This window comes from Protopterus annectens, chromosome 13.part0, assembly GCF_019279795.1.
Source record: "Protopterus annectens isolate FY-2018-M chromosome 13.part0, PAN1.0, whole genome shotgun sequence".
Taxonomy (NCBI): domain Eukaryota; kingdom Metazoa; phylum Chordata; order Ceratodontiformes; family Protopteridae; genus Protopterus; species Protopterus annectens.
In genome coordinates this window covers 473507375-473523644 of record NC_056747.1, presented here as the reverse complement: position 1 = coordinate 473523644, position 16270 = coordinate 473507375, and the positions used below count along the sequence as shown (strand labels likewise).

The window sequence follows — 16270 nt, the reverse complement described above, 5'->3', positions numbered from 1 at the left end:
GAATCTGAAAAGATAATGGGTGCTGATGCTGAGAACAAACACTTCAGATACCATTTTATCTTAGTCATGTGGAGTCTTGCCCGAGGTATCACGGTAATCAGATACCAGGAGACCCAAAATCCTGAGGTATTCTCTCACAGTGACCAAAGTCTAGGAAAGGGTTTAACACACAGATCTATTTTTTCCCAGGGGAAGGAAAGCTCTTTGCAATGAGGTGTCTAGCAGACACTCCAAGAACAAAATTCTGTAAGAGTGTGTCAGACTTTTCTCTTGGAATCCCAGTTTGCATAGGAGAGATCTCACCCAAGTGAAAGACACCTGACACTTTGGAAAGGACTCTGCAAAGATAAAGTCTACACACAGAAAAATGTGGATACCTTGTAGCCTGCAATTTGCTACAACTGGAGCAAGACACTTTGTGAATACTTGCGAGGCAGTGGTTAGCCCAAAGGGTAAGGCAGAGAACGGACACAGGGTGTGTGTGTGTGTGTGTGTGTGTGTGTGTGTGTGTGTGTGTGTGTGTGTGTGTGTGTGTGTGTGTGTGTGTGTGTGCAGGAATTAATAAAACGCATGAAGTCTTGGACAGAAATGCGGAAAACATTTTTTAAATCTTACGTTGTGTAGTGAAAGCATTTTGAACTTGGGCAATATCACAAACTAGTTTAGGAAAGAAAGATGCAGAACTGGTCTCCAGGCATTTTTTTTCTTTGGCACCAAAAATACTTATGAATAAAAAACCTATTTCCCACTGGGAAGAACTGTTTCTATAACCTTCTGAAAAGCAGGGGCTGTAGGACACGAAGCAGCAGATACTTGTTCTAGTGGATGTGGAATAATTCCCTGGAAAAGAGTAATTTCCTCCCACTGCCATCTGTACCCTACTGAAATCAGTTTCAGAAGCCATTTGTCTGAGAAAGTTGTTGCCAAAGGCAGAAAAAAGATTGACTTTTTTTAAGGGGTATTTGCCGGGGGGGGGGTCCCTTGAACATAAATTCTAATTATTTAAAAGACTGTTTAAAAGCATTTTTCTGAGACTGTTTTGTTTCTAGGTAAAATTCGATGAGGAAGCAGAAAAAAAAAAGCTTTGTTAAAAATTTATTGAATGAGGGCTGAAAAAATCAGAGAGAATATCTGTCACAGCTTACCCCGTTCGTTATATATATTTTGAAAACGTCTGCAGCAAATGGACCAAAAACTAAATCTCTATCCAAAGGTGAATTTAAAATCTGATTTTTTTACATCCCCTGGGAGATTTTGACTAGTGTAAAGTACCTATGCAGGATATAACCCATATAGGTAAGCTTATGCTACTGCGGCAGTGATCAGTAAGATCATCAAGCAGCAGAGAACAAAGTGAAGAGATGCGCTTGACATGAGCAGAAGGGTAAGCAGCTTCAGGAAAAGAAAACATACCAGTGATAAGACAAACAGTGACACTATTGACAGGTATGTCTTTATGGACAATATTATACTGCCCTCAGAATTTACTTTAAGCGACATAAGAGCTTTGACATATTTGGGTTCAGAAAACTTGTGTTAAGTTACATTTGAAACTCTGGCTTGCATTTAAAAAGAACACCAATTGTGTAATTCAGACCTACAGAAATTGAGGAACGTGAAACTTTTTTCTGACAAAATGTGATAGAAGTGCATGACAAGCTGTATGGGTAGTAGAATGGGAAGTACAGGTTACAGTGGATATGCAAATTACAGCATATTTTAAACAATATAACAGGAAAAAGGAATAGAGCAACTGTTAGGTACTGGAGGCAACCGAAGGCTTGTTTCAGCTGTGGGGATAAATACATGGTCAAGGAACATACAAAAAAATGCAGCTAATGCAAGGAACAAGGTCATACTGCTAGGAACTTTAAATCTTTTGTAGGAAGTAGAAGTATGAGAAGTTTGGTCATTTTTGATTTGAATGTGCAGTAATGGAAAAGGTATATATGAAAAAGAAATTGAGATGGGGAAGACAATACATAGAAAACGATGTTCAGAATCAAGTGAAATGGCTGATACCATGAAAAAATTGTTTTCTTAACCTTAAGTCATTTTTTCAAACAGCAATGGAAAGGAATAATGGAAGAAGAGATTCAGATATGAACATAGGTTGATAAACTGAGAGGTAGGTAGTGACTCAGAAAAAGGGGGAAAACAAGCGCAGGAAGAAGTTAAAATCTAGGAGCAGGAGGTTGAAAGGGGAGAAAAGGGAAAAATGGAATTGTGTTAATTTAAGTATTCTGGGACTAAATGTGAAGACTGCAAGGAATAAACTGAGGACTTTAATGGCTGCTGAATGGTACAAGAAACAGATTTAAAAATTTCTTAAGAGTACTCCATCAGAAATGTTGTCTCTTTCGGCTTTTCCCGGCTAGGGGTTGACACAGCGGAACTCCGGTCTGCTAATGATTGGCAGTTGATTTTTACGTGCTGAGTTGCCAGCCCTAATGCACTACCTTCAACGAAGGTACACCCATTCACGCATGTCTCCACGCAGAAGACTCAGAGTAGAACCGGTCAGTGTCTTACTGTGAGGCGACAACGCTACCGCAGCACCACCACCGCTTGTGCAGCACCAGCACCGCTTGTAGTACTCCATCAGAAATACTCTAAGCAAACAAGTGAAACTAAAGAAAGTATTCTTTTGAGCTGGGACACAGAATCTGAATTGCCTAGACACAGTAAGGCCTTGGATTTAATTCTGGCGGATGTCTATTAAATCAGTAGGAGGGAAATCCAAGTCTAAACCAACTACATCTGAAGCACTGAATTCTGTAACAAAAATAAAAACTGGAAATTGGATCTTTAGAAAACTGAAGGAGCAGATTACATAGAAATAAATGGAAACTGTGGGAACAATACATGCAGAATAAGGTTTTAGAGGAGGAATGAGGTTTAAGAGAAGACAGGAATTTAATTTTATGCTTAGCTTATATGATATATACCAATAGATTGAATTACGTTTGTAAATGCGAACTTCTTAATATGGTTTGATTACTTTTATACAAATAGAAGTTTTGACTGCAGGTTAGAGACTCTTTCCTTATAAATGAAGATAATCTCTGGTAGTGTTTTCAGTTGAGTCTACAACACAGCAGTGGTTAAAAAGGGAAACTTAGTAAGGTGCATTAAAATACTGCATGATGAAGGACTACATAAAACAAGAAGTTGTTAGAAAATACTGAGAAGAGAACACAATGGTAATAGACAATGGGAGAACTTCTGTATGGCTTCCAAGTAAGCAGCACAGTCCAGAAGGTTTAGGAGTTTTGCTTGGAAGTATATGCATAGATTTTTATAGGCTCATATGCAATTACAAGGCCAACGACTTGGGGGGGGGGGGGCACTTTTTAAGACTAGCCATGATTCCCAAATGTATCTAACACGTTTTGATACCCTAGGGTTATTTTAAGGAGTACATGTAGTTTTTGGGCATGGATGGTTAAACATTTATAGGTTGCTTCTGTCAAGTACCAGACCAAGGGTAAATTTCCAATTCCCCATCCACTGGTACAAGTTGCACTTGAACTGGGTTAGAGAAGAACTCTGCTTCATATGGATGAGAGGCCTGTACCAAAGTAGTAGTCTTGGAGTCACATACCTCTCCCTCCTGTCCTATTTATGTTGCAGATAAGATTTAGGTCCCTAGATTTGGTCATTCTGGTGACATCTGTTTAACTTATGTGCAACAGGTTACTCACAGTAAGAACAGAAGATGCTTTTGTAGGTCAGGTATAGACTGCTTCTTAGTCTATAGGCGATGGAATCCAAGGATATGGCTTTGAGGTAGTTCATAAAAGACATGTTTATGCCCTGTATTCTTTTTGTGTGGAACCCCTGTGGAAGCTCCTGTTGTTGCATATGCCTGATTAGGTACATACAGAAGGGGCACTGCACTCAATGACTGTTCTGAAAAGGAGTGAGTAAGTCAGACCAATAACATCCTTGGACCTGGACAGCATTTCCCCTTGCTTATAAGTTTAGCACCACAGAAAGGATTTCCTTACTACTGCAGACAAATGATGGTCAAAGGCCATGTTACTGTTTACTTGTGTTTCCAAACCCCGATCACCGGATCCACCCTTGGGGATGTATTGTCACTACAATAGTTTCCAATGGTAGCAGTCTTCCCAAAGGATACTATTCTGTATTTCTTAGCATTGAGTTTTAGGCTGTGGCTCTGGAACCAGTTATTAATGTGTCAGGCCTTCTTGGAAGGTATCTGTCTGACAGTTTATGACTGCTCCTAGTTTTGCAAAACGTCTGCAAACTTCAGCCAGAGGCCCATGATGCTGGCCTTGACTTCAGAGAATGAGATTACCAAAAAGGAGCAGCCCCAGCACCTCAAGCAGACTTCAGAAAACTTTTCCAGACAGACAGCAAATGCTGAAGACGTGATGGGAAAAAACAGATAAGTGAGAATGTAACAAATTGGCAGATTTAAAAAATTCTTTACAGTGCATTCGGTCAGAAATAATGAGGGAACCAAATGGTTTTAAGTAAGGAAAATAGAAGTTATGTTCTTACCATAACGTTCCATGTTAGTTGTCTTCTTCTCGCCTTCTTTCTTGCTGGATGGGTTCGGAGCCGACCTCGGCTCCGACTCGGCCACTCTAAAAGCTCGAGAGTTGGTTCCACCAGCTCAAGGATCCCCTTATATCCCACAATGCTAGGCGGTATTACCTCAGATCTCGTTTGCAAGCTAGGCCCAGCCAATAATAACTCCAGAACCACTGGAAACGGGAAAACCCACCTCTATAAAAGGAAGGGAAGAAGGTGACCTGAAAACCTGATGAAGGAATATATGCACAGTATAGCATATACCTATATACAATAGAGGTGGTAGAAAGACAGGTCACAATCAAACTCCTCTAGGTCTGTCCAGGCTAGGGGGAAGGAGGGTGGGACGCAAGAAGGCGAGAAGAAGACAACTAACATGGAACGTTATGGTAAGAACATAACTTCTATATGTTAAGTTGTCCATCTCGCCTTCATTCTTGCTGGATGGGACCGCGTCCTAGCACCTTGTCCCGGTGGCCTATCGGAACAGACTCTTGAGTACAGTGGAACCAAAATTAGCTCTATGTCTAGAAGCTAAATCCAACTTATAATGAGAAATGAAAGTGTGAGGAGTAGCCCATGTAGCTGCTGCACAAATGGTATCAATAGGCAGCCTATCTTGGAAAGCTATAGAAGTAGCCAAAGCTCTAGTCGAATGGGCCTTTGGTTTGTTAGGCAACTTTTGGTGTCTAATTTCATACACAAAGGAAATCAGGGATGTTAGCCATCTGGAAAGTGATACCTTCGAAACTGAAAGGCCCTTTCTGCCTTCTGCATAAGAGACAAACAACTGGTCAGTTTTTCTGATCTGTTTGGTCCTATCCAAATAATACCTTAATTGACGATGGACATCTAGCCAATGCAATTTTTGTTCAGACCGGTTAGAAAAATTAGGAAAAAACACGGAGGTCAATGTTTTGATTCAGATTTGTCACAGAGGCTACTTTAGGTAAAAAGGATGGATTGGTCCGTAAGGATACCCTATCCTTATGAAACAAAAGATACGGTGGTCGACTGCTGAGTGCATGAAGCTCTGAGACCCTTCTAGCTGAAGTAATGGCTACCAGAAAGAGAGTCTTCCAGGATAGCAATTTCATTGGACAGGAGGCTGCAGGTTCAAAAGGGGGAAGAATTAAAGATGTGAGAACTAAATTAAGGTCCCAAGAGGGAGGAGGATTTCTTAAAGGAGGTCTAAGAAGAAAAACTCCCTTCAAGAAAGCTTTGCAAAGCTTGTGAGACATGATGGCAGAATCTGAGGTGCCCACATGAAAGTTAGATATAGCTGCCAATTGAACTTTAAGAGTAGAAGGAGATGAACCTGCATGGAAGAGTTCAGCTAGAAAGTCAAGGACTATTTGGATGGAAGCAGTGAAAGGATCTATGTCCCTTCCTTGAGCCCAATAGGCAAAACGTTTCCACTTACTAAGATAAATCTTCCGAGTGGAAGATTTATGGTAAGCTATCAAAATATCTCGAACAGAGTGAGATATTTGAGGAAGCCTGGCTAAGGTTGGAATTGGAGGAACCAAGCAGTGAGGTTCAGAGAGAGGAGGGAGCGATGTAACTGACCCGATTGATGGATCAAAAGATCTGGAACTAGGTCCAGATGCCAAGGTTGCTCCAACAGAAATTGATGTAGAAAGGGGAACCAAACCTGTCGTGGCCAGTAAGGAGCAATGAGGATCAATGAGGCCTTCTGAGCGATAGCTTTCTGTATCACTTGAGAGATTAGTGGGAAGGGAGGAAATGCATACAGAAGTCCCCGGGGCCAAACTTGGATTAGAGCATCTCTGCTGGGCTGGCCTGGTAACGGGAATAGGGTGAAATAATCTCTGCACTTGCTGTTTTGGGGAGTAGCAAAAAGGTCGCAGCAAGGCTGACCCCACTTGAGAAAAATTTTCTCCAAAATAGAATCTTTCAGAGACCACTCGTGAGGCATGAGGATAGCTCTGCTCAACTTGTCCGCGATTAGATTGGACTTCCCGGGATGTGCGTTGCTATCAGAAACCGCTGAGAAGAAATCGCCCATTGCCACAGTCTGAGTGCTTCTCGACATAGGGGATAGGACCTGGTTCCGCCTTGTTTGTTGATATACCACACTACAGACATGTTGTCCGTCTGGATTGCTATCGTTCCCAAGGGAAGAGAGTCTTGAAGGGCTTGCAACGCTAAAAGCACTGCTCTCATCTCTAGAACATTTATATGCAAGTGGCGTTCGCCTGGTTGCCATATGCCCTGGACTGTTCTGCCCTGATAATGCCCCCCACACCCGATCAGGGAGGCGTCCGTTGTCAGAGTAGCAACCGGAGGAAGGAACAAAGGGTCTTCCCAGGAAGAGCTGGGGGGAAGAAATCCACCAAAGAAGATGATTCTTGCATGCTTGTGTAATCATAATGGTGTGGGACATCGGAAGTTGCTGGTACGACCATTGTGTGAAGAGCATCCATTGAAGGATTCTCATGTGGAATCTGGCTAATAGAAGTAGAGGGATAGCAGCCGCCATAATCCCCAGTACTTTCAGAACTAATCTGGCTTTGACTCTGTTGCTGTGGAAGAGAAGGGAGACCAGTTTGCGTATGTCTGCTATTCTTTGGTCTGTTAGTCTCGCAGACATGTTGACTGTGTCTAGATTTGCGCCTATGAAGGTAATAGCACGACAAGGCGACAAAACAGACTTTTCGCAATTTATTGAGATGCCTAACTTTTGACAAATGCGAAGGTGTAGTCTCTGGCCATTAGAAGAAGATGCTTGGTAGAAGCTGTGAGGAGCCAGTCGTCCAAATATGGAAACACCTGGAATCCTTGACGTCTCAGGTGAGAAGCTACCACTGCCATGCATTTGGTAAACACCCGGGGGGCAGTGGTGAGACCAAAGGGCAGGGCTCTGAATTGAAAGTGACTGGTTCCCAGCCGGAAGCGGAGGAATCTCCTGGAGCGTCTGTTCATTTTTATATGATAGTACGCATCCTGGAGGTCTATAGAGCACATCCAGTTCTCCTTTCCCAATAGGGTAGGATGGATTGTAGCGTGACCATCCGAAATCTTGTTTTCTTGACCGACTTGTTCAAGATACTGAGATCCAAAATGGGTCTCCAGTCCCCTGTTTTCTTTGGAACCAAAAAGAATTTGGAGTAGATTCCGGATCCTTGCTGGTCTGCTGGCATTGGCTGAATGGCTCTTTTGCAAGCAACTTTGATATTTCCAACGCTGCTTGATCCCTTTGAGCGGGTGGAACATCTGCAAGGGATTTTTTTGATTGATTTGGAATACGAAAGAACGGAATGGAATAGCCTTCGAAATGATGGACTGTACCCACTTGTCTTGAGTTAGGGATCGCCAGGCTTCTGGGTACAGTGACAATCTTCCCCGACTGCCTCGAAGGTGGACAGTCGGGCAACACCTCAGGGATGCTGGAAGGGCTTATCGGAAAAGGTTTCTCGATTGCCCTGGTTCTGCGGACCCCTGCCTCTAGGGCGGCGTCTACCATTATTGTTCCCCTCTGCCTCTGGAGGGGAACCGACTCTGTCGTCAGGCAAAGTCCCTTGAGATTGTTTATGAACCACATTTTCCCACTTTTCTGGCCTTTGGGGTAAGGCCTAGAAGGAGTAGAGAAACGGACTCCGACGGCAGAAAGAGTTTTGCCATCCGTCTCGCACCTCGTCAAGGTTTCTTTCACTTGAGGACCAAAGAGAGATGATCCATCAAACGGGGAATTAGTGAAAGACGTTTTAAAGGCGTCCGCAAAATTGCATAGCCGCATCCAGGCATGCCGGCGTAAGGCGACACCTGTCCCTGCGGCTCTGCTCGCTCCATCAGCCGCATATGAAAGGAGGCGCATGGAGGAGTTAGCTATAGAGTTTAGGGTAGCCAGCTGAGCGTTCATCTTGTCCTGAAAACCCGCAGCTGTAGGGTCCTTCAACATCTCGCTCGCTTCCTTGATCAAGTCTCTTTGAAGACGAGTGAAATGGCATAGGTAGTTCAGCGAACGCATAGCAAAGGTCGCTGACGAAAACATCCGCTTCCCGTACCTGTCCATAGACCTAGATTCCTTGTTAGGAGGATGGACAGGCACCGAAGAATCAGCTAGTTCCTTCTTAGTGGCAGCAGCTACCACCATAGCATCCACAGAAACTCCCTTGGTCAGAAATTGCTTATCTGCTGGTGCTGTGATAAACTCTGAAGGTCTCCTGGGGGTGGGGTCCACTGAGTCAGGAGCCGTCCAAGCCTTTTTTGCTACCACCTGCATGAGGGGGTCACAGGGGAGGGGGGGGGGATACCCAGGAGGTGGAAGGGCGAGAGCCAAACGCCTCAAGATACACAGATTCATCCTCCGAAGGATTAAGGGCTGGCCAATTTCCCCTCTGTTTCAGAATCTCTAGAATGTCTGCAAAGGAGACATCTTCAGAAGGGGAACGGGGGGAACCCTCGGAATCCTCTAAATCTGTGTCAGAGGTGACAGACTCAGGTGAGTCTATGTGCTTCCTCTTACACTTTCTCTTCCTAGAGGGCTCCCCTGCCAATTCAGGAGAGGCCTCGGAAGAGGATGAGATCCCCACAGGGGATTCTTGAGGAGCTGGCTCTCTGCGGTCTGGGATGAGGGAGTGAGTAGACATAACCTGAGGCACCGAAGAGGGAGGGGCGGATGGAGCCGACTGTGGAGTTGAACCAGGTTCCAACACACTCCGCATGACCTCGAACGCACCCCTGTCAGGCAGAGCCAGAGGTCCCCGCCCGAAAGCTGAGAACCCCTCGGCACCGACAGTGATGGCTCCGAGGCCGATGTCGGAGCCGAACTCACCAGCGCCGAAGCACCGAGAGGGAGAGCGGGGTCGGACAAGGGTCCGATGCCAATCACCCCCTCGGAGCCGACGAGGGAAGTCCGGCGCCGAGATTCTTCCAAGGAAGAAATCGGAGCAGACGACGGAACCTAAGACAATTGTATCGGTTCCGACGCTACCACAGTCTCGGTTCCGAAACGCCCCGGCTCCGAGCTCAAAGGAGTCGGAGGAGGAACATTTTGAGGGATAGGGTCAAGCATCGACTGATAGTCGGGCTCTGAAGCATTTGGGCCAGTGCCTCGGACTTAAGAAGTCGACTCACTACCCTCTGAAGGTCATGATCCGAAAGCCTCGATGATCTAGAGGAGTGAGATCTATGGCTCCGTTCAAACAGCAAGGGAGACGCTGGAGCCGAATGAACGGAGCCAAGGGACGGTGACCTAGACCTCTTTCTAGATGTCGGTTCCGATGGTCTGATCGGAGCAGACCCAGGAATTTCCAATGCCTCGGCTCCAGCCGGAGCAGAGGGAACCACAGAAGCTGCAGTCCGAGACTCATCGGCTCCAGCCGGAGCCGATGTAGCAGTAGGTTTCGAAGCCTTAGGCCTCGACTCAGAAGCTGGAGTCGAGGACCTAGAAGCCTTAGAGGGTTTGCCCGAAGTAGCAGTAGGGGAACCCTCAGGCTTAAGCAAACCTCTTAAAATAAGTTTGTTTTTTCTTTCCTGCAGGACTCTAAGGCTGAAGCCATGGCATACAGCACAAGAGTCCTGCAGGTGTAAAGGTCCCAGGCAGTATACACAAGAAGTGTGACCGTCTGTCAGAGACATTTTCTGACAGCACGAGTCACACTTCTTGAAGCCTGAGACCTTTGACTCCTTAGACATTTTCAAGGAAAGTGTAACCACACACACAAACACACCGATTACACTGTCCACAAAGTTAACTAAAAAAAGATTAGTTCTTTTTCAGATCCCTAAAAAAAAACACATACACTCCACTAAGGGGATGGAAGGGCCCGAAGGCCTGAGGGAAGAACTAATAAGTTCTTGTGGAAAAAAGGGTGGATAAACAGGGAGGAAAGGGTCAAAATCCACTAAGTTAAGGGAATTAACTATAAAAAACTAAATTAAGGGGGTTTAATTTAACTATAGATTAATCTATAATAACTGACCTGAAGCCGGTAGAAACCATACACCTCGATCGCTGTAGCGGCAAACGAGATCTGGGGTAATACCGCCTAGCATTGTGGGATATAAGGGGAGCCTCGAGCCGGTGGAACCAACCCTCGAGCTTTTAGAGTGGCCGAGTCGGAGCCGAGGTCGGCTCCGAACCCATCCAGCAAGAATGAAGGCGAGATGGACAACTTAACATCAACTGTTTTGAGCTAGGATGTAGGACCTGAGCGGTCAAGATGCAGTAACACCTTAAGTTTAATGGAACGCATGATCTAAATGAACTTAAGTGCTGAATATTGCAAAGCAGACACAAGAACCTGAGGTGAAATCTTTAGAAAAGGGAGAAGCAAATTACATAAACATGAATGTAAATTGTGGGAACAATACGCACAGGATTATGTTTAGGAGGGGGGGTGAGGTTCAATGAAGGCAGGAATTGAGAAGTTTAATACTGGAGTAAATGGTAACTATTAAAGTGGATAGGCAACATATAATGCAGGAAAAAACATTCATTACTAGAAAAGAAAATAAACAATACTCATGCATCTATGCCATTATTTAAAATCAAGAAGATGGTTGGAAGTCACAGGGAGGTTAAGTGCTGGAAAAATTGCTTCAGCAAAATTCACAAAATAAAAAAAAATACTCTCAGTTGATGAGACTACACTTAACGTTTGGCAAGAGGAGTCTGAAGAGAGGTGTGTCCATGTACTGAACTGTGAGAAAACTGGAGGAATTAGCCTGGGAAAAATTTTAATCAACAGGTTGCCTAGTCCTGCTTAACTGAAGTCAGGAAGGTAGAGGAAGATGGGCAGACCTTATTGTATCTTAAATTTTCTCTATATTTAATGGCTGTAGGAGTAAAATATATAAGTATAAGCAGCAGCAATACACACACAAAAGTTAATCTTGTGATGGAACTGAGTCCACATTTCTAAAAAAGGAGTAAAGCTTTCAAAGAATGCTAAACATTAAAACAGTAAAACAAGCCAAAAATCATCAACTGTTAACTTCAACAGAAAACAAATCTGTTATCTAAAAGGATAAAATGAGAGAGAGAGAGAGAGAGAGAGAGACACTACAACATATGGAGGAGCTGTTACAACCTGCAAAGACTCCAGTAAATAAGACTGGATTGTCTGACCTGAAAAGAGATGAGGAGGATGGCTAGTCAAAGAGGAAAGTTCATAGACTTTTCCTCAAGAAATAGCAAATTTGTTTCAAGTGGCTTGTGGCCAATTCTCAGATGCTGCACCTTTTCAACACTGGGAAAAGCAAACTGGAAAGGAAGCTGTTCTGTAGAGTTTTATAGATAAAACAAGAGGGATTATATAGCAGCCTGAGAAGGTGTTGGATACAGAGGTCCCCAACTATGTTAATGCTATGATTGATGATGGACATGTTCATACCAGATCTAGATTATTCTCTTACAGTGGTGCATTACAGTACTTGCAATAAAGCCTTGGGAAGTTTTGTACAAACAATGCTAACTCGTGTGACAGAAGTCCTACCTGTTACTGTTAACCACACCGCTGCAAAATTGGCTTAGCAAGTCTCTGAGAATACCTGGAATATATATCCTTTGCAATGGTCATAGACAAGGCACATCCTGCAAAACCTTAAGAAATATCCCACTGAGCATATGAAAAGGTAAAAACCCTATGCAAGACAGGTGCAGGTACAGTTGCTGACATACATTATCACTTACAGGTAAAGTTGCTTAGCAAAGCACTGCACTTTACTAAGTATTCCTGGAATATTCACACACGAAAAATGTTACTTAGTGAGCTGCAACCAAAGCACAAAAACACAAGAGTCATACTTCTGCAGTTCTGAATAATGTTTCTCCAAAAGACTACCCCCATTGGGAGTTTTTTGAACCAAAAAGTACTTAAAAAATGCAGCAGTTTGCTTTTCCACCTAGCAGCTATAAGTCTTAAATTCAGAAATTATAATCTTACTTATGAACATTGTGTGTGTGTGTGTGTGTGTGTGTGTGTGTGTGTGTGTGTGTGTGTGTGTGTGTGTGTGTGTGTGACGGTTTATTCAAACAAGCATTTAAGCACACAGAGGCGGCTGCAGCTTACAATGTTTTTTCTTTAGTACCTGCTACTGAAGCATCAGCTGGCACAGTACTTCCAGTACCAGAACGGACAACCTCTTTCAGTACCCCATTATCTCCACTCACATCTTCCATGTGTTGTGCTAGACGTTGGTATGGACTCTGCAGAACAGCAAGATGAATACTGTTTAGAAGAAAATATAAACAGCTTTAGGTACATAATATGATGAAGCTGTACAGCACACTCAATACAAGGTACCCACAGGAACAAATGATCTTCAAGAACTGTTCTGGTAGCAGATGCCACATGGTGCTCATCTCCAGGTTTTTAGATTTTTCAGTTGTCATACTCCAACTACGTCACCTCATAAGACATTACCATTCACTCTTGGGTAACTGTATAAAAACAAACGTTACCTTACATAGCATTGCTTTGTTCTCAAATACATGGTAAGTGTGTGTGTGTGTGTGTGTGTGTGTGTGTGTGTGTGTGTGTGTGTGTGAGGGGGGGGGGTTCCTTGATAAGAACCATTTTAATGCTCCTGCAAGCATGGCAGTACGAGCAGCCACAAAACTGGATATTTACAGGAAGATCCAGTAAAAACAATAGGTTATTTGGAGTACTTCGTGGTAGCTATAAAAGTCTTGCTTTCAGTTAGCTTTTGCAGCAGATACTACGTTCCACCCATATTATCAAAACGTGCACATTCTGTACATACCATTGTGATGCCCGTGCACTGGCGCAGCAATCAAGGAGCCTCAATCCTCACCACTAATATCAGTGAGGAGCGTCCATATAGGGAAAGGATAATAAATACACATAGTAAAGTACAATTTCCCTTAAGAGCACACAGAGATCAGTCTGGGGCTTGTTTCTCCCTTTCTCTCCAGGTTCCCAATAAGACTCCCAACTGGCACAGCAATAGGGCCCAGGTCTCAGCCTAGTGGGCAAGCTAAAACCTCCAGCACCCTCTCTGTCCAACACAGTGCTTCGTGTCCCTGACCAAGTAGCAGAGAGACACTTTTATACAACCACACAGATGCTCCTGGGGAAGGCTGGCACAGGTTCGCCAGCTGTGCCCCTTTTACCCAGACTATACGGTACCACTTGCCACCACCCACTAATATTTATCAGCTACTAAAAAGGCTCTTAACAAAGAGTGTCCAGTTATTACTGTGCAATATTATCCAAATGTTAAGTGCAACTGAACAGTCAGTCAAGCCTTATTGGAGTGGCTTGGACAGTATCACTAAATACGTGCAATGTACTCAGAGCTTAAATTATCTCTACACAAAAACAGCCACAGTTGAAAGGTTTAAAAATATTTAATAAAAAAAACACAATACTTCTTACTACACAGTGCTAGTCAGGAGTTCAGAGATCATAGAAAATACTTAAAATAATACAGTAAAAAAGTTCTGGCATCAATACAGAAAAACCTAATCTAATCTTCCTAGCTATATCCAAGAGAAAACACAGTTCTAAAATAAACTTACATATAGAACACAGGCAAAGTGCTGATGAGTTGGATGTTCTCAAAACAAATGCTAAATGCCCTCATTCTTTCTGCCCTTAAATTGATACACAGTACCACTGATTCATTTCAGATTACATAATTTCTTACTGGTTCCCAGGCTAAGAGAAACTCAGAGGTTAATAGCCCTTTTCATCCTGCAGCTGGTCAGAAAGCCAGAGCAATAAAAGAAATTATACATGCAAATTCTTGCATTTAACTCTGGTCTCAAAACAGCCAGAATTCCTTCATCCAGACATCTCGGCTCCAAGCCCTAACATCAAAGGCAATCATGAAAGACTTGACTTATCAGTTTCTTAAAGCAGCGTGCACCGTTAAATTTTTTACAGTTCAACATCCAATACAGTCTTTTCACATTTAAGAGAACAAGCCTGTGGCTTGCATTAATATTTACAAACAGAATTATGTACAAAATTTTATCTAACTAGGCTGGCAGCCATCACCTATCTTCAAACACCCCCCCCCCCCCGGTAGAACTCAAACTAGTTTTTCAAGTGTTAGGTCTGAGTATACCTTACCCCATTCCCTGTTTTGAGAGCCCATCTGCATTGGCATTGCTAATCCCACTGCGGTGCTGCACTGATGCATCATATTCTTGCAACCATGGCAGGCCTTAGGCATAGGCCAACTAGGCGGCCGCCTAGGGCGCCAGTGTAACAGGGGCACTTTTCCACTATTTGGTGTAGGTAGACCAGGACATGGGCACCAGGTAATGTGTTGGGGGGCGCCGTGGAGCTGTTTTGCCTAGGGCACCAGTTGACCTAGGGCAACTCCTGCTTGCAACTCTAGGCTCCATCTTAGCCACTAGCCATTTTGCTGGCTGGCTCTGTTTAACCATGTTACAGGATTGTGATCTGTAACTACAGTAGAGGTTCTCCCGTTCGATTCTTGGCTGGAGTGCGGGGAGTGCCTTCTGTGTGGAGTCTGCATGTCCTCCCCGCAGTTGGGTGGGCGTTCGAAAGACATGTGTAAATGGGCGTACCTTCGTTGAAGGTTGAACGTCGAGCTGGCACCTCGGCATTCGTGAAAATCTACTGCCAATCATTAGCGAACCGGAGTTCCACTGTGGCGACCCCTAACCAGGAAAAGCCGAAAGACAACAGATAAGGCTGACGTTTCTGCAGTGCCCAACACTATGGCTAGACATTCCTTTTCTACAGATGCATAGCATTCCTCCCTGGGTTGGAGCCTATGACAGAGATAAACCACTGGGTGCTCTTCTCCTTCTGAAGAACTCTGGCCAAGTACAGCCTCCACCTCATGGTTCGAAGCATCCACCTGCACAATAACTTTGCTGTAATCTGAACTGGCTAACACGGGGGGTCCTCTCAAAGCTTCCTTAAGCTCCTGGAATGCCTGCTCACATGCTGTGGTTCACACCACCTTATCTGGCCTGTTCTTAACTGTCAAGTCTGTGAGGGGAGCAGCTATGGTACTATAACTGGGGACAAACTTTCTGTAGTAGACTGCTGCCCCTAAGAATGCCCTCACCTGCTTTTTGGCAACAGCTGCTGGCCATGCCCGAATGGCTTCTTTGGAAGGTTCTGGCCTGATCTTACCACTCCCCACTCTGTCTTAGGTAGGAGACCTCTGCCATACCCACCTGACATTTGCTCGGCTTAATGGTCAACCCTGCCCTCTGTAGTCTGCCCAGCACCTCTGACACACACTGAAGGTGCTCTTGCCAGGAATAGCTGTAGATGGCAATATCATCTAAATAAGAAAAGGCAAACCCTCCTGTTAGGATGTGATCTACCAGCCTCTGGAAAGTCGCTGGGGCATTTTTCATTCCAAAGAGCATCTTTTTGAACTCATAAGAGGGTACAGCAGTTGTTAGTGCCTAGAGCCTACCATCTGGCACTTCTAGCCATAGCCTATGAGATATTCCCTTTGCAGGTCATATGGGCATAAAATGTACAAAGAAACATATTATGCAGAACTTCTATTGGCCTGGAATTTCCAGAGTTGTAACAGGGTATTGCAAGACCTGTGAGCAGTACCAAAAGGTAGGCAAGGCAGGAGACAAGATGAGAGTTCCTTTGATGCCTTTTCCCGTGACTTAGGGGCCATTTCAGAGGGTAGCTATGGATATTGTGGGGTCTCGAAGTACCCAAAGTTCCACAGGGAAAAAAAGTATATCCTAGTGGTAGTGGATTAT

The 16270-nt window shown here is 44.1% G+C and overlaps 1 protein-coding gene across 5 annotated transcripts in view; it reads right to left on the bottom strand.

Annotated features, from left to right (window-relative positions):
* Nucleotides 1-16270, bottom strand: part of FKBP6 (FKBP prolyl isomerase family member 6 (inactive)) — a 1232999-nt gene that overhangs the window by 1116166 nt on the left and 100563 nt on the right. For 3 of the 5 annotated variants that reach the window (XM_044054115.1, XM_044054114.1, XM_044054113.1), the window contains exon 2: nt 12622-12739. In XM_044054115.1, coding sequence (XP_043910050.1) covers nt 12622-12739 — 118 coding nt within the window. Of the gene's footprint in view, nt 1-12621; nt 12762-16270 lie in introns of all 5 variants that reach the window. The other 2 variants (XM_044054116.1, XM_044054117.1) reach the window with 1 other exon arrangement.